This window comes from Eretmochelys imbricata, chromosome 22 (assembly GCF_965152235.1).
Source record: "Eretmochelys imbricata isolate rEreImb1 chromosome 22, rEreImb1.hap1, whole genome shotgun sequence".
Taxonomy (NCBI): domain Eukaryota; kingdom Metazoa; phylum Chordata; order Testudines; family Cheloniidae; genus Eretmochelys; species Eretmochelys imbricata.
The window spans coordinates 10879458-10898058 of record NC_135593.1 but is presented as its reverse complement, the minus strand read 5'-3'; the positions used below and the strand labels follow the sequence as shown (position 1 = coordinate 10898058).

The 18601-nt window shown below is 43.4% G+C and overlaps 1 protein-coding gene across 1 annotated transcript in view; it reads left to right on the top strand.

Annotated features, from left to right (window-relative positions):
- The window catches only part of NCAPD3 (non-SMC condensin II complex subunit D3), a 53499-nt gene extending 36285 nt beyond the window's left edge, over positions 1–17214 (top strand). Inside the window, exons 23-35 of the mRNA XM_077839717.1 lie at positions 589–827; positions 1559–1638; positions 7752–7889; positions 8250–8383; positions 8554–8753; positions 9419–9529; positions 10510–10677; positions 11683–11852; positions 12181–12314; positions 12471–12548; positions 16193–16267; positions 16375–16435; positions 16536–17214. Of these exons, the coding sequence (XP_077695843.1) occupies positions 589–827; positions 1559–1638; positions 7752–7889; positions 8250–8383; positions 8554–8753; positions 9419–9529; positions 10510–10677; positions 11683–11852; positions 12181–12314; positions 12471–12548; positions 16193–16267; positions 16375–16435; positions 16536–16647 (1700 nt within the window). The 3' untranslated portion in view covers positions 16648–17214. The remainder of the gene's footprint in view (positions 1–588; positions 828–1558; positions 1639–7751; positions 7890–8249; positions 8384–8553; positions 8754–9418; positions 9530–10509; positions 10678–11682; positions 11853–12180; positions 12315–12470; positions 12549–16192; positions 16268–16374; positions 16436–16535) is intronic.
- The last annotated feature ends 1387 nt before the right edge of the window (positions 17215–18601 follow it).

The following is an 18601-nucleotide window of genomic DNA, read 5'->3' as shown; positions in this document are numbered from 1 at the left end:
TAGAATATTTGTCTCCTATATAAGCTCTGCTTTATACTTCCTGTGTGACTGTGGACATATCACTTCTCTAGTGTGGGAGTACTATCGCTTCCTCACTTATGCACCTCATGACGCTTAATCCTTTGTTCTTAAAGAGCTTATAAACATTTAGAGGTGCAAAATACTAGTGTTATTTTTAAAGACTTCCTAGTAATGTTATTGGGGTGGCTCTTTTCTTGTTATGCATAGGACATTAGGCTGCACTCTGAGCTCCCTATGGCCCTTTGGAAAAGAGGAAATGGGGTTACTAGATCCATGATATAGGCCTCATGTTTTCGCAGAAGAGGGATGTGACAATCCTCCTCCTTGATTACATTTCCCTTGAGGTGGGTTGTGGGTTTCTTATACAGTCTCCACTAGGACTTTCTTGCTTTTATTCCCTTGTTTACTTCTTGCTCTCACTATTTTCTGCTTTCATTTCTCCTTGCCCTTGTTTTTCTGTCCATGTGTTTTGACTTGTATGCCCCCAAGAGGATGTGGAAAGATAGCCCTGAGGAGGTGAGGAACTGTAACATTCATAGCCCCAATTCTTTCCTATCTATGTGACAGGTAAGCTGTGTCTGCAGCATGAGGATCTAGCAAAGAAATGTGTCGCAGCCCTAGCTCGTGAGCTAGAGGTGTCTGAGGATGTGGCCATTCGCAATAACGTTGTCATAGTTATGTGTGACCTGTGTATCCGCTACACCACCATGGTGGACAGGTACATTCCCAACATCTCCATGTGCCTGAAGGACCCGAAGCCCTTCATCCGCAAGCAGACACTGATCTTGCTTACCAACCTTCTTCAGGTGACTAGCGGGCTTAGGCTAGTTCTCACTACTCCATTCCAACAGCCCCCATCATACAGAATGTTAGCAACCTGCACAATGGATACGCTGCTTTCAGATTGACCCTAAAATACCCTTTCAATCTCCCCACACTTTAAGATGCACTTAACAGTAAACTGTTACTGCCATAGTTCGTTAACTAGGGTGAATAAATAGACTTCCAGCATGGTAGTTCAGCAGGCTATCCAAATGATTTTAGTTCAAGGTTTGTCTATCATGTTTTTTCTTGAATCTGCAATTTCACCCCCAGTAGATGGGTGTAACAGGTGTCCACCAAGCAGAAGCAGGGCACTAACCTTCTCTGGTGATCTATCAGTTATGGTGTGGACGTCAATATGTGAGAGGCAGAAGATAGTCTACCCCCGGTTTAATAATGTATCCTAGGTAGGCAGACCACCAATGTGTTAATTCATGAGAACAGTGTAAAGGAATGCCTTTTTGGCACCTCAGCATTGGAGTTCAGATTTTCTCTCTCTTCCCTTGTTCTGCTAACATTTAATGGTAAATCAGGACACTTGCTGCTATGGCATTTAAATAAATGTACTATTTTCAGAATTAAGGAATCTTGAGCTTTATTTTGTGTGCCTCCTGATATGACCCAGAGGGTATATCTGGGTGCAAGCTGAAAAATCAAATAGGGTCATTCATTCCTGGTTCATGCCGATGGTTCACTGTCTACTTCTTTCCTGTAGGAGGAGTTTGTGAAGTGGAAGGAGTCCCTGTTCTTCAGATTTGTCAGTTCTCTGGTGGATCCCAACCCAGATATTGCAAGGTAGGATACCAGTTCCATAAACTATCCGGATAGCAAAGCAAACTGAATCTCACATCCCAGCTGTTAATTCTGAATGTAACAGAGAAATCTCCATGAGAAAGATTATGTGCTCTCTAATCCCTGCCCACTTTCTCCCTAGTTATGCCCTAATAAAATTTTGAAAGTGGGAATGGAGGAGTGGGAAACTTCACTCCAAGCCTGACCTGAACTGAAAGTACAAGAGTGGCAGGAGGGAGAACAGTGAGCGATACAATCTGTTCCCTCTTTCATGTGTGCATGGAACTGGGTACTGGCCTCTAGGTCAGAGGGCATGACTGGAGAGGCCAGTTACTCTTTCCATGTGTCCAGGGAAAGCAGATGCGGGCCATGAAAATAATGGAAGTAGTCATTGGGAGCGAGGAAGAGGGTCCAGGGAAGCCGTTAGTGTCTAGGAGAGGGAGGATGTAGGGCCATTCCAGATCATTGTTCATTTAAAGCCCCAAGTCTGCTTTATAGAACAGGCAGGGCAAGACTCCCCTCTTTCCCAAGCCAGTGTTGCCTGGTGTTTGGAGTTATTAGGCCCACTTGGGGTGGATCAAGAGACTGAGTTGACTGAGTGGGTGACTCAAAAGTAGGTTCCAGGCCCGGTCAAGGAGGAGCTGCTGAGAGGAAGAATTCAGCCAGCACACAGGCCCCAAGAAGGAGGGCTATGCAACCCCTGAACTTGAGGGGAGAAGAGTTCGCAGGCCATAGAGGCCAGGATTTAAAACACAGTCCCCCTGGATGTAGAGCTGTGAAACCTGGAAACTAAGGGGAGGTCAAAAGGGCTCTTTAGGGAACCAGATGATATTTAATATTCCTTCTTCCTGGACTTGAATTTATTAAAGATTCTGGGTGTAAACTGGAAGGAAACTGAGGTAGGGTGCCAGAAAGGACACATCAGGCCACAAGGGAGTACCCTAGGGTGGCACTGACTACAGGGCAGCTCTGCCCTTTCTATCTTGCCTTGATTTACATACATGTGGGAATGGGAACTTTGAAACAGGTGTTCTAAAAACTGCCCTCCCACTTTACATAGTAGACTTAGGTTACAGTTCAATACTCTAACTTGTTTTTGCATGTTGTTATTCATTTTCCTTTTAAACATCATACCATGGCTTGAAGATCTCCTGCGATACTGATACCAGGGATCCTGCAGAATTAATCTGAAATCTGAATTGCTTGGGTTCTGTGGGCTTAAAGATCTTGATTTTACCCAAATGTAGTTCAAAAGATACCATAAGTTATTACTGTCTGACACCCGTTTTGGCCTTGGTGCAGTAATTTGGTGGTTCTGGTCTAGTTCTTACTGTATAGGTGTTAATATAGAGCTCCACCGTATTTGGTACTGACAAGGACCCTTGTCTGTCTCAGTAGGAAGGGCAGTGACTGAGTGGGGCGTGGAGAGATGAACTCCCTTGCAGGTTACTCCTCTAGGGAATGGATGGGTAGATGATGCGTGCAGCGGAAGCTTGCCCAACTGCTGCCAGTGTTCCTGCTTACTCCAAATAAATTGAGGATTACAGTCAGGGCCATCAGTCTGGGCCTGTTCATGAGCACTTTTATAATCAATCCTGGCTCTTCCCAGTAGGTGGCGGCATTGCTGCATCGTATTCACAATGCTTTAGGTATGGAACAATAACAGTTTCTGTTGGGAGCCGGTTTCTGGGCATTTATATTCAGCAGGTGCACACAGACAAAAACCCTTTATTCCAGGCTGGGATTGACATACAGCTCTTGGTCTTGCAACGACTAACATTGCAAAATATATAAAATTGGATTTTTGTTTAGTTTTCTTCCCTTTCTGAGTTCTGGGAAGTAGAACATTATACGTGCTTTGATTTTCAGCTGCTGCTTTGTACTATCTTGGCAATTAAGCTAATTTGTCAGGTGCTTATTCTGTTGCACATAACTGGTGACTTTTGATATGGGGAGAAGCAAGGGGGATGACTTTAGACACACCCCAGTCATAGGCATGTCAGAAGGTAACTACTGCTTCTCTACATTAACTGCTTTTCCTGTTGTTTTATTGTACAGTAGATTGAATTCAATTTGAATCCTTGAAACAAAATACCACTTGAATCAGCACAGTTACCGATTCTCTCAGATCAATACTAATTATTAACTTTCTGGGAAGTAAAATAACCCTACAGACCTGATAATTGCTCCTTTTTAAGGCAGTTAACATTTTCTTTTCCAATGACCCATTTAAAGTACTCGAATGAAAAGGTTTTGCTTGGGCAATGATCGGCGTTGTTTCAGTGCCCACACAGCTATTTACATCTGGAATAGTGAACTTCACCCCAGGTTCAAATAGGGTTAATGGCCTGACTTCCAGTAGTCTCCCAAAGCACAGTGATTCATAACAAAGCGTCAAGCTTTCTTCTTACCTCACCATAACGTGCTTGGGTTTCGCCTGCATGGTGTCAGTGCAGAGTCTCACTGACTATATAAGCTGCAATTGCTCGGCACGGCCTGCTGAGCTGCTGACTGAATGATTCAGCCTTCATTTTAGCTCTCGAATTCTTACCTTAAATCACATCTGTAACAATTGCACATCAAACTTATTAATATGGGCAGCCTGCTCAAATGGGGATGAACTATATGAGGCCCTTAGGACTTGCTTAGGGAATGTATTTAAAGGTGAGCTGCCAGGGAATTTTTTTTTTTAATGGCTTCTGCCCTTTTTCCCATTTCTGATTTAATAAGGCATGGGAAAATGTGGTGGGGGGAGTTGAGAAGTTTCTCCTTGCTTTCTAACTGAGAAACAGCAAGCCTGGTCTACCCTGGTAGTGCAGGTGTATCTCCTGGATGTCAGAGAGCATGTCTGTGAGTTCTCCCTCTTTCATATGTGGAATGGGGGTAGCTGAATCTTTAACAAATGTCTAAAATGTTAATAACTAGAGTTAGAGAGCTGATGATAAAAATCCCTCCCCTTAAATAGCTCAGGTTTCACTCTCTAACTCTTGCAATGCTAGAGACAAGGTAGGTGAGGTAATATATATTATTGCATTTTTTAATTGGTAATATCTTTTCTTCCAGTCCTGGCATTTTGCTAGTTCTCAAGACAACACTGTTCTAAGGCAGACAAAACCTGAAATTCATATATAAAAAAGCAAGGAGAAACCCCCTCCGTTTTCCCCTTCCCAAAAAGATAGGCCTTATGGCTGTATCATAAATAAAGCCAAAGTGCCCCATGGCCCTTTTTAAAAATCCTTTGTAGATCCCTTTTTAAACATAGGTCTAGACAAAATGAGTGTCTAACAATTTTTGTTGTTAGGATCCCCCCCCACCCCACCCCCCACACACTCTTATGAACCATGTTTAAAAATCATGTTCCACCTAGATGCTTTTTAGCTTTATTTCTGTCCCTCCCCTATCTCCTCCCTGGGCTTACCTTCATGCAAGTGTTTTTCACTAAAGCAACCTGTAGTTCTGACCACTGGATTGGTGTAGGGATAGATCTCAAACCCTTTGCATTTCACACTATACACATACATAGCAAATACCATCTTCCTTTCCGTAGAATTCAGAGAACTCAGGTGATACCTAAAGCCAGGTATATATGGGTAAAGGACTTTAAACTTTCTGCAGTGAATGTGTTTCTGATCTCCCAGAATAGCAAAGGGCAGAATGTAAACTACTATAAAATGCCAGATTATATGGTGAAGGCATGACATCGGAGAGTAAGTGATGCGTAAGAGCTCCCTGCACCAAAACCTTTTCCAGGCCAGAGGTTTTTTTCCAATCTATTCCCCTTGTGAATGCTTTACTACTGTGCAAACATGCCTAGCCTCCACCTGTTGGTGTCCCTTGTGCCTCAGGCCAGGCCTCAGCTGCTGTCCATTGGTCAGATCACTGATGATAACTCAGTCCAGGAAACTCCCTGAATATTTTCCCAGTACACAGGTGTTTCCTGAGTGAGCATCATCCTTTGTATTTCTTGATAGGAAGTAAAAGCAGTTAAGTGTTGTTTATGACTTTTCCATGCACAACCCATTCAGCAGCTCCTGAAAATTCTGCCCAGACCTCTAGTGTAAAAACCAAAAAGTGGACCTGCAAAGTTAATTGAATTCATAAGTTAAAGTCTGTTTCAAGGACATGGGACAGCTTGTTGCAAAAGTCTAATGTATCATGGAATGTACTGTTTTGCCCCTCAACTTGGCTTGCTGTGGACAGCCAGCAGCATTGGCAAGAGCCAGATCTAATGTGAGTAAGAACTATGCAAGCTTTCATATACAGCTGTGCCTGTGCGTTTCGCTGTAGCCGAGACCCTCCAGTTCAGTACTTTAGCTTTCCTGGTCCTCTGATCTTGTGTCCCCACAATGCTCTGCTAAAATACCTTTATCTGAGCAGGCTTTCATATCTTTTCCAGCATTTGAGTCCTGTTGTTCCAATTTAGCATCCTGTCCCTAGAAGCAGCTGCCATTTGGGTGGTAGCTTTGAAATGAGATTGTAGTTACACATTCTCATAGTGCTCATCACAGTCATGTCTGAGCATGACACAGACATGACTGTGTTTGTCCTCACAATCCCCTTGTGAAGTAGGAGAAACTCCTCTTTCCATTTTATAGATGGGGAACCTAAGCGCAGAGCAACTAAGTGATTTGCACAAAGTCACACAGGAAGTTTATGGCAAAACCGGGTATTAAATCTAGTTGTTCTGAGTTCTAGTTGAGTGCCTTAACCACAAGGCAATTTTCTTCCTTCTTTTGTGTGCGGCCAAACTCCCACTCCCACTCCCAGTCAAACCTGAATCTCATCAGTCAACATAATCCAAGGTCACTGAGCTTGCAAAACCTTTGTCATTGTTTGTTTAAACTACTGTCTTGATCCACAACAGCATGTACCAGGCTGAGAGGGATGAAGAAGCCTTCTGTTTGTAACAGAATCTTGTATTATCAACTCAACTGACCATTGTCCAGGCTAAAGCTGTAATTACTCTAAGTACCTAAATCCCTTTTGAAAATATGTAGGCTCCTAAATCAGCTAGGTGTTGTGATGCTGGGTGCAGCAGTGCCTTGATACCTTTAAAAATCTGGGCCTTAGTCTCCTAAGTGTCTGTCACTTTTTAAAACAGGACTTAGGCTTGGAAGTCACTATAGGGCTTGTCTACACTTACCGGGGATCAACGCACGGCGATCGATGTCAAACGCAGCTTGCTCTCCCGTTGACTCCTGTAGTCCACCTGAACAAGAAGTGCAAGGGGAGTTGACGGGAGAGCGTCTGCAGTCGACATCGCGTAGTGTGGACCCCGCGGTAAGTAAATCTAAGTATGTCGACTTCAGCTCCGTTATTCACGTAGCTGAAGTTGCGTAACTTAGATCCATCTCCCCCCATAGTGTAGACAAGGCCAAGAGTTATTGAAAATGTTATGCCTGGTTTATTGTTCATCAAAGTTACTTCTCTCTCTCTCTCTCTCTCTTAACTGTGTTGAATTATAAAGAGAAATAAATGTGCACCATAGATGCTGAAAGCTTTTCAGCACAATTCTGGATGGGGGAAAACGGGGCTTAAAGTAAATAGTTCAGCATCTTTCTCAAAGCCCTGATGTGGGAGAGAAAGTTACTACAGAGAATTCTTTCCTGGGTATCTGGCTGGTGAATCTTGCCCACATGCTCAGGGTTCAGCTGATCGCCATATTTGGGTTCGGGAAGGAATTTTCCCCCAGGGCAGATTGGAAGAAGCCCTGGGGGTTTTTCGCCTTCCTCTGCAGTATGGGGTATGGGTCACTTGCTGGAGGATTCTCTGCACCTTGAAGTCTTTAAACCATGATTTGAGGACTTCAATAGCTCAGACATAGGTGAGAGGTTTATCGCAGGAGTGGGTGGGTGAGATTCTGTGGCCTGCATTGTGCAGGAGGTCAGACTAGATGATCATAATGGTCCCTTCTGATCTTAATGTCTATGAGTCTATGAAAGGGTTAAATGTTGTATTGAGGAAGATTTAATTCTCCAGAGTCTGTTTCTGCCATGCCCTTTGAGTACAACCTGTGGGGTTGCCGAATTAGCAGGACACCTCGTTATAATTCAGGAGGTGGCCCCCAGAATGAAAGAGGTTTTCTGGTGGTTCTAATTTTTCAACTCTGTATCCAGGTTTGGGGAGTTCTGCCTGGTGCACTTGTTACTGAAGAGGAATCCAGTCATGTTCTCCCAACACTTCATCGAGTGCATTTTCCACTTCAACAGCTATGAGAAACACGAGAAGTACAACAAATTCCCCCAGAGTGAGCGGTCAGTGAATATTTGGCCACCTCTCTTTTAATGTTAATGGGAGTTGCATGTGAATATCAGTGTGGTGCTGGGCATGCAGTCTTTGGGCCTGGAGCAAAGCTTTCTTGGTCACTTTTTATAGTGCGCGGCAATGAAAGATAAAATCCTAAGAATAATTCATATTAAGGTAACAACGCTCTGCCTTCCCCCGGCACCTTCCATGGGGGAGACTTCTGAATAGTATGTGTGGGTATGTGATATGCAGTAGGTTTCTAGACCTTTAAGGTGGCATTCAAATGTTTCTTGCTAGATTTAGTCTAGTTACTTATGTACATGGAATTACAGGTGTTAGCCTGAGGTAAAATGTCTTTATCTATACAGGGAGAAGAATCTCTTTTCTCTGAAGGGGAAAGATAACAAAGGAAAAAGAATGCAGATCTACAGGTTCCTGCTAGAGCATTTTACAGATGAGCAAAGGTTCAACATCACTTCTAAAATCAGCCTGAACATCCTGGGTAGGGGCATCATTTTTGGCACAGAATGAGTACTGTAAAAATAAATCCTATGATGAGCCAGTTGCATCGATTTAGCCTCTGGGTGCAGCACAGGGACCCTTCTGCCCTGGCTTATGTTTGGCAGCATGGTTCTGGGAATAAAAATCTTCCTCCCTCCTGATCTCTTACAGCATGCTTTGTGGATGGCATCCTCCCACTGGACATGGAAGCCAATGAGTTGCTCTCAGATACATTTGAAGTCCTTAGCTGCAAAGAGATCAAACTGTCTGCTATGAGATCTAAACCAGATGAAGATATCCAGCCAGTTGAGGATGAAATCGCCATGGCCAATGCTGTCATGCAGGCAGCACAAAAGAAACTCATCTCACAAGTGAGTACCACTTGGCATGCAGTGCGAAGAGTGGGCACAGCACTGAATGAAATCGAAACCTGCAGCTAGGGACAATCTTGAGTAAAGTCATTGATCTATAGTAGGGACTGCCACCCATCTCCCCAGATTATATGCCCATATATTCCTTGTGATCTGGGGACAGCTAGTGAATCTGTGCAAGCAGCATGTGTTGCAAAATGAAAATGTCCTATAAAGGAGTGCTGATTTCTGAAGGTTACCTACACTTGAACAGACAATTTGAATTAGAATGTGCTAGCAGTTTGGCGACTAACATGTTTAAAATGATTTCTCCCTAGTTCAAGAGCCCAATTCAGACTTGGTGTAAACAGACAGGACTCCACTAAAATCAATGGAATTACACTGTGGCTCAGTTTGGCTCTAAGAGACACTGACGGGTGAAGCGTTTGAAGTTAATGATAGGTTTTGATGCATCTGTCAGCAACTTGCCATTAGAATGACTGACGTGGACCAGCGTAAAAGGCAGATCATGGATTGGGATAAAGTGAAACCATCACTACACTACATGTGTGCTTATATTAAGCTGTTACTCGTTTATTGTTTAGGGGCCATTTATCTACATAAGAATGAAATGAACCATCCCTTGTTCTGTCATGTTAAGTGTTTGTGTGTTGTTTAAACTACAGGTTCAGAAGAAGATCTTCATAGAAAACATCATCCCAATAATCACTTCTTTGAAGTCTTTGTTGGAACAGACTAGGATTCCAGCTCTGAGAGACCTCATGAACTATCTCCGGGTAAGGAAAGACTTGTGATTTTCTCTCAGGTTGCGAATTTGGAAGTGTGGCCAGAAGTAGAACCCAAGGTAGAGCCCTGCGTAGGCTGTTTTTTAATCCCACTCCTGTCCTGCCCCACAGTATCCACTCCCACCCGCTCCTGCATTGTTTCTTGCATTTTTATTCTGTTCCCCCGGCAAAAATCTTAGATCTTACAAATGCCACAAGAGAGACAGATTGCCACGTGCTACTAAAAAAATAAACAAAAAATTGTCAGTTTCTAAAATATTTTTATACGCGCACACACACACACACACACAGGGAATTCAGATACAATTTTTACCACTAAAAAAATAAAACAAATCTTGCTTAAACCATGTAAAAAATACTTTAACTCCTGTTGTTATAGACATCGAGTCTCTCTTTTTATCCCTTGCTTAAATTTAAGTATTAAAACCTTTATTTTTAAAAAAACCAAACTTACTTCACAGTGCTGAAATTCTGTTTATGACAAACTGGTGATTGATTTAGTGCAAGTTACCACCCACCCAATCCTGCCCACAACAGAGTATATTTTTCCTGTTCCTGCTGTTATTTCCAGTCCCACTGCATGGCTTTAACACCATATGAGGAGGTTTTGAAACCCAGTAAAACGTATTGTACAGCTTTGTAGGGTAAACCATTCCTTTCCGATAGCCAGGTTGCTCTGGTGGTGATGGGAGTACAGAAGAGGGCTGCGTACATTAAGTAAAAGGCTTCCCTCTGTGGAGTGGGCAGAAACCTTCAATGTTCATAACAATGAGTAGCATTATAAAGTCATGAATCAGCGGTAGACCTCTTTGATAGACTCTCTCTTTCATTTAAACAGAAACAGTTCTGCTGTCCCAACTAGCGTTTTCTTTTGGACTTTCAGAGCTATGATGTGAACATGGGCAGTAAGTGCTGGTCAGCTGAGATTTTAAGATGGGGAAGTAAAATAAATTGACTGTTGTGTCTTCCAGGAAGTGATGCAAGATTATCGGAATGAAATCAAAGACTTCTTTGCGGTAGACAAGCAGCTGGCAGCTGAGCTGGAGTATGACATGAAGAAATATGAAGAGCAACTGGCCAGGGAGAGAGAGATGGGAGAAGGTCAGACAGAGGTCCTCAATGTCATGAACACAATACAGGTATTGGCTTCCACCAGAGTAAGGTGTATGCTGCAATAGCACCCAGTGGTCATACAGCTTATAGCTATAGATCATGCTACAGAACCAGTGGATACCACCTGCCTGGTTTTCCTCTATCTTTCTTACCACAATAGTTCCTGCTGACCAGGGCTTTATTTTTTTAGAGGCATTGATAACAGTTTTAAAAACCCCATCCAGACAAAAACCCGTACCTCTCACACATCCATAAATTCAAACAGATCTTCTAATCTAATATACTATGTGCATTGCTCTGTACTTCCACAGTCAAAATATCACTCGTCAGTTTCAACTTCACTTTCTAGGCAATTTTAGTTCCTGGTTCTCTTTGTACTAGAACAATGCTGCAATGTTTGTTTGCAAGATATTCTCAGAAACCTTTGTCTACACAGCCTGAAAAGTTAGGGAGAACATTTTTTGTACAAAACCCAAAACTGCAGGTCTAACTTGAGAGGATCCATTTGAACTTGCTGGCTGTGGCCAGTCCTTTGCTAACTGGCAAAGTTCTTTCTCTCAATGGGTGTTGAGGAACTGGCAGCTGTATTTCTCACAGCTCCTTCTGTGATAGGGACCTCTCTCCCTACATTACTCCTTGTGAAGGAAACTGTGTCACTACTGAAGGAACTCACCCTTGACTAGAAATAGCTAAATTATACGTCTCTTCAGATTTTGTAGGACAAGACTTTCAAAAGTGATGAGTGATCCTTAGCGCCTCAATTTTTGACTACATAACATGACATGTTAAAGGCGCTTGACTTTCAACTCCTGCCATTGAAATTGAGACCTCTTTTAAGATGTCAGGTTGAGCATCCAGACTCTCAAGTGATTTTTGAAAATCTTGGCCTGTAGATACTGCTCCTTGGCACGTCTTAACCAGACACATCGTATACATAACATGATATGGTGTGTGTGTGTGTGACAGTCATGTAAATTACATGCATTAAACAATGGAATTATGGCAAACCCATTTCCCCTTCTCTTCCCTAGCAGTCCCCAAGTTCAGACACAGCGGTACCTCCTAGCTGCCACAACAACAAAGCCCAGTCACCTGTTGCTGAGAGACGGTCTTCGTCGTCTGGATCTCCTGCTTCCCCTTCTCCATTTGGGTTTACTACACCCAGAGCTGGCATTTTGAAACAGCAGCCATTTAGACCCAGGTATGGATTGCAAATTTACAGTAGGTTAGAATGATGCTGTGCAGACAGGCATTAGGTAGTGTGTCAAGGCTCCAGAGCCATTGCATTGCCTGACATCTTCTCTTTGCTCAGCTCAACAATGTGAATACCAGCAGTAGTTAGACCCTGCTGTTTCACCATAGCCTTATCTTTTGTGTTCTCTGTGAGTGTGTGTGTATGTGAGAGAGAGAGGTTGCTGGGGATTTGAAAGTGAGTTGGGAGTGAGCAAGATCTTCCCTACATCTTCTCTTCTGGAGTGACTTGTAGAAGGAAACTCCTTAGAGCATTTGTGGCTTCTTTTGCCCAATAGGCAGATGTCCCTGAGCACGCTTGCCATCCTGAACTCTGCCAAGAAAGCCATGGAAGCCAGTAACAAGCAGCGCAGCAAAAGTGTAGGAGGAAGGCGGCCTTCTTCTCCAGCAAGCACAAGCGACAGCAAGCAAGGTAAGCAGCCAGCAGCAGGCTTTTGCCCATTATAGAGCAGGTTTAATGTGGAAGCCACTTGGTCGTTTAGACCTCTGAGCAGGTGGTGTGGTTGTAGAACTGTCTTGGGGAGCAGCTTTCTGTCCTTAACTTTTTTTTTTTTCTTGTTACTTTTAGTGTCTTTGTGTAGCCTAAACCAACAGTCTACTGGAGCGAACGTTTCCCTGGTGGGCCGTGCAATCAGTACTCCTGACCGTAAGTAACCCAACTGCATATGTTCCACGCTGCCCAAGAACTCCCTTGTTTGTACAGATGCACCAACATAGCCCCCACTGTAGTGCAGCGGTAGTCAACCTTTCATTACTGGAGAGCCACTTATCTCTGGATTATTATATAGCTATTTTGCCGTGGTGGCCAAATGAAAGTCTTAGAAAGCCAAAGCATGACGTCCTAGTGTGGAGTCAGTGTATAATAGGGTCTGTGCTCCTGGCTGATGAATGGAGGGAATGGTGGCTCCTTTTTTCTCCCAACTTCTGGGCTGCTGAGGAGGGGAGTTTGCCCTAGTTTTTCCTGGCTCATCATCTGATTGGAGTGTTCCCTAGACTGACCTACATCTCCCAGGCTGCCTGTGCTGTGCTGTTGCTCAGTGCTGCTTCCTGTGATCATCTGAAGCATGAACCGAGTACCACCACAGTAGAAAGGATACCTGTTTGGCATTTGCCTTCGGTTCGATGAAGAGTCCAGTTCAGGGCCCAGCCGAGACCTGTTCTATCACTGAAGGTGCTGACGAGCTGCAATAGCAGAAAGATCTTTGTACAATTGGCTTGGATCTGATAAAGTGGTATTAATAACCTATGAAGTGTTCTCAGAGAGTGAGCTCTTCTCTAAATAAGAGCTGAAGTGAGTGTTGGGGAAGCAGTAATCGTTTTGTTCTCAGCTGTGGAAACAAGCTATGTAAACTGCAGCAGTAATGAATTGGGAGAACTCTGATACACAGGTCACTCATAAGTGTCTCTCTGCCCATTATGTCTGTGGCAGCTAAATTACAGCCTCACAAAACCTGACCTTGAAAAATTTCCATTTATTGGAGCCATCTCTGATCTAGTTCCTGTGGGTTACACAATATCCCTTTTGTGATAATAAAAGACAGTTGATTATTCATTTCTTAGGACTTTAGAGTATCCGAATGACATATGGCAATACAAACGCTCCCCGGGTTACGCAAGACCCAACTTACACAAATTCGCACTTACGGGAAAAAGTTCCATAAGCCAGAAATAGGATTTTCGAGTTGTGGAAATTTTTGCATAACGTATAGGTATATGTTTCTGACTTACGCAAAATTCGAGTTACACAAGGCTTTCTGGAACGGAACGATTGCATAAATCAGGGGGGCGTCTGTAATCCAGATCCCTCTGATCATCTAAATGAGGCAAGCACGTGCAGAGATCGTGGGAAATGTGGCAGTCCACTTCCTGTTATCCTTTTGGAGGAGACCGCTGTGGTAGTTCCTGGGTGGGCAGTACAGTGCCAGAGCCCCATTTTTGTACAGTTCATATGTACTGGAGCATGGATGCAGAAGGGACTATGAAATGTTACTGTGCTGAGCTGCCTTATCAATCCATTTAGTCTGCTCTCCTTTTCCTTTCCCACTTCTGAATTTCTTTAGGGCACATACTATACCAGTCGCTCTGCGTGTGGGATCAACTTCCTCACCCTCCCCCACAAAAATAAAGGAAACTCCATCTTAACTGTAGCAATGACAGGTCGGCTGTCAATAAACAGTTTTGGCTTAATATTTGAAGTTAGGTGTGAACAATTGCCTGTACCTCAGTTGTGTAGAAATACCTTGTGTGCACACAAAGTGGGTATTCACATATCTGCATGGCCATTTAGGCAGCAGACTGGCTGCTTACATGTGCAAATATCTGATCTCCATGTGCAAAGAGAAGCCAAACACAGACAACTGGTTACATTTAATGGACAATCTGACCCTTACCCATTGTGTATTCTCCACTCTTGTATGCTTGTTCCGTCTGTCTAGTTATCTACATCACACCAGTCCACTGGGCTACCTGACCACTTAATGCTTTTTGCAGATAAAATGTTGTCTACTGGGATGCTATTCAGAGCCGAAATCTTTCCTTCATCGACTGCATGTCTGTCTCGGGGGCTTGCGCTGCTGCTCCACTTAAGAGCCATATGCTGTAAAATGGGGAGAATGTTAATCCCCAGTGGCACCAGGCCTAAAATCCTTCTTTGTTTCCTGGCAGCCTGTGTTCTCAGCAGTGACAAGCTGTACAGTGCATTATCGCTGCTTCAGTTAATCTGTACTGAGGTGTCTGCACGATGGCACCGGGCCTTGTTGGTTGTTAGAGGATCAGAGGAGAACATATTTCTTTCTCTGGTCTGTCATTTGTAAAACTCTGCAGATGCAGTTCTTTATAAATCACTTCTGACTTCACATGTTGAGAGGCTGGCTAGCAGATCAGTCTCTGCCACCCTTGGGTCTTTCTCTCATCTATTGCTTGCTCTCGACAGTGAAAATGGGTAAGAGGGCCTGGGAGAGAATAGACTACTTCACTATGGAATGTAAATGCAAACACTGGCGGTAACACTACATAATCTATGGAGGGCTTCAATAAAAACAGGGGGTGTGGAAAGAGTAGTTGTTAATTCTGTTTGCCATTTCGCTCTCTCCCTCTTATACTAAAAAGCTGTAGCATCCAGTAAAATGAGGTAGGTGTAGTCGTTTGCCATATGTGAAAACCACATTACCTTAAGATAAGGCTTTCACTGCATAAAGTCAGGAAATTCAGAGGCCAGTTTCACGAGTCAAAAGCCAATCCAGGCAAGACAGAGAAAGCTGGACAGCAATGGCATGCCTTGGTGATTCCCTGATTATGGCCAAAGGCAGCTGGATTGTGGAGTCCTAAGGGTACCAGACAGCAAGTCAGTACCCTGAGAATGAGCCTGAGAGGCCAGAGACAGTGTCTGTATGCTCGATGCAGTGGGATTAGGAAGTATACAGGATCCTGTCTTTGGATTCAAACGCAGCAGTCTGGTGAGTGTCCCGCAGGGGGAGCTCGATCAGGTGTGAATGAGATGGTGTGGACAAGCAGTTGTAGATTTAAGGAAAGGAGAACTCTCTGGTAGCCCCCAAAGCATGTAGGTTCCTTCAAGTCTAATAGTGAAAAACAGATTATCATGAACACGTGTATGTATGTTACCTTGAAGACTGAGGCACAGGCTTGCGCTCTATGCTTCCAAGACAAGAGGGCAGCTGGTGCTTTTAGAATGGCCTTGAATGACCAGTTCTTTGGCTTCCGGCTATATAGACTTCTAAGGATTAGTGTAGAGATCTACTGTAGGAAATGGAGGTATTTTGCTAATGCTGCTAGCTTCCTCTAGTAACCACTATTCACACCGACTTGAACTTAAGGTTTTTTTCCTAAATATTAAAGAACAAGTTGTACGGGGTAGTTAGGCTTTTAGCTAAACATCTACAGAGTTTTATTAATTCACTTGGCAATATGTGCCTCTATCTTCCTCCTGAAGCACATGCAAACCTGAAAATACTAACACAGGCTATGACTTTACTACCCGGAAGGGATAGGGATTTGCCTTGTTTAGGGTCATTGATGCAGTTCCTACTCCCAGGCATACAGTGTGAAGGAAATTTTTGCAGAAGTTCTATCAGTATTTGGTATAAACTTGACTGTGGGCAGTGAGGATGATCAATCTCATTGCATTGCCTTTATTCTATGCAAAAGATGAGCTGATACCTGGTTCAGTGGGCCAGAAAGAAGCATGCATGCTTGTTTGAGTTGGGTATGAAGGGATTGTCTTGCCCTATGGCTGCATTACAAGCTGACTGCTGATCTGTGTGTTTTCTTCAGAGACCGTTGATAACTTGACCTTTGGGGCTGGGGTCAGTTTCATCAGCCTGACGCGCACACCTGCTTCAGCTCAAGGCAAGTTATGTTCATGCTCCTAACTTTTAAAAGAAAACCAAACCAAAAAAAAAAGAGAGAGAGAGAGGATAAAATGTGCATGTTTAACTTGTAAATGTCGCTTGCAGAAAAAAAAGGATCCCAAGATCAACAAAAAGATGTTCTCTGTCTGACGTCACCTGATAAGCCGTAAGTTCAACCCAGGCCTTAGCGACCAGTGGCTAAAGTTAATACCAGTGTCTTTTTTTTTTTTTAAAATAAACCAACAGTCATTGTTTCCTTTCTGTAGAGGGCCCCTGCCTCGTCAGTGGAAAGTAGAATCTCCATCCAGGAGAAAAAGCAGCTCAACTGCAAGTCTAAGGAGATCCCTTCGGAAAGCTCCCCTGAAACCAGCCAACTGATCCTTCCCCATCCACGCAGTGTGTAGTTCTGAAATGCTCTTGTATAGAACCTTCATCACGTTGACCATGAACTACTCCTCTTCCCTTTACAGTTATAATTATGGATCATTGTGTGTACAAGTGTCCCTCCTTATCCCCCTCCATTTTATTTGTTTATATTCACACACGCATACAAAAGTTTGCTTTGATTTATAAACTGGAGCAGTTAATGACATGCTTTGCTGTAGGACAACTGGGAGTGCCAGGAAGCTGCAGTATCTAGTGATGGCTGACTATTCACTGCACAGGACTTATGACTTGTCCATTTTGAAACATAAATCTGTCTTGGCCATAAGCTCTCGCCCATTGTAAGTGCAGCCATTAGGAATGCTGGCTTGGTTGAACCTGGTATGTTTGTCACAGCTTGTTACCTTACATGACTGGAATGGCTATTGGCTTAAATCATTCCCTTGGTGTCATGCTGTCCCCTGTTCATAATATTACTAGTTTCTATATTTTCTACAAATCTAGAATAGCTTGACACTGTCATACCTGCAAATCTGATATAAATGCAAGTGATTAAGGATTTATGTGTAGTGAAAGGTCCATTCTATGTATATATAGCCTTCCTTTTCTTTCCTAAATGGAATATTTCCACTCTTGGACGAAGTTCTTATTTCCAGCTGTTACAATTTTACGAAAAATAAATGTTTAGAGAACAAATTCCACCCACCTCTCCGCTTTTCTTGCTTTGATAAAACCAAATTATTTTCTTCTGTTAATCTCTAGCCTTACTGCATTCACCTTATTTCTTGCCCACTGCTTTTGTCTCTCCCATGCCTACATTGAAGCTCTACTGGTCTGACAGTCACCCCAACAGCCGTTGTGCTCGTCCATAGAAATACTTGAATTCCTGTGGGATCCCCACCCATTAGAGCAGCTGCTTGCAGTGTCCCAATCCTTATGATCACCCATTCTCGGGGCTGGTGTATATGACAGCCAAATAAAGCCTCTACCACCAGCCGGCTGGTGTGACTTACGCATACATTCAATGCAGCTGTTGGAACAGCAGATTTTGAACATGATCTTATTCATTTCACTGAAAGCAGGTTCTGAGTATTTTACTGAGGATGGTAAGTCGTGTTGAATTTTAATGCTCAGTACAAAAACCCTATTTTGTTCTATGCAAAACACAAGTGTTAATGCTGGAACTGCAGTTAAGGTTGAAAGCCCAGCCTTCTTGGTGCCCAGGCATACGTGACTGAGATCTTCCAATGCTCAGCTTCAAAACTACTGCACTACCCTTGCATTACATAACTTGTTCTGTAGATCTCAAACTCTAAAACTTACATGACAATGCATTTCACTACAACCCTCTGTAAGCATTTATTTCTGTGCTAATAAGGCAAGGGCTGCTCCGGCACAAAAGGAAATTGAAAGACTGAAAAGGGAGAGGGGCAAAATTCAACTTCCATTTTTAACCTTACTAATACAGTGTTCAGAGTAACAGCCGTGTTAGTCTGTATTCGTAAAAAGAAAAGGAGTACTTGTGGCACCTTAGAGACTAACCAATTTATTTGAGCATAAGCTTTCGTGAGCTACAGCTCACTTCATCGGATGCATACTGTGGAAACTGCAGAAGATATTATATACACAGAGACCATGAAACAATACCTCCTCCCACCCCACCCTCCTGCTGGTAATAGCTTATCTAAAGTGATCACTCTCCCTACAATGTGCATGATAATCAAGGTGGGCCATTTCCAGCACAAATCAAGGTTTTCTCACCCCCCCACCCCCATACACACCCAAACTCACTCTCCTGCTGGTAACAGCCTATCCAAAGCGACCACTCTCCCCACAATGTGCACGATAATCAAGGTGGGCCATTTGTGCTGGAAATGGCGCACCTTGGTTATCATGCACATTGTGGGGAGAGTGGTCGCTTTGGATGGGCTGTTACCAGCAGGAGAGT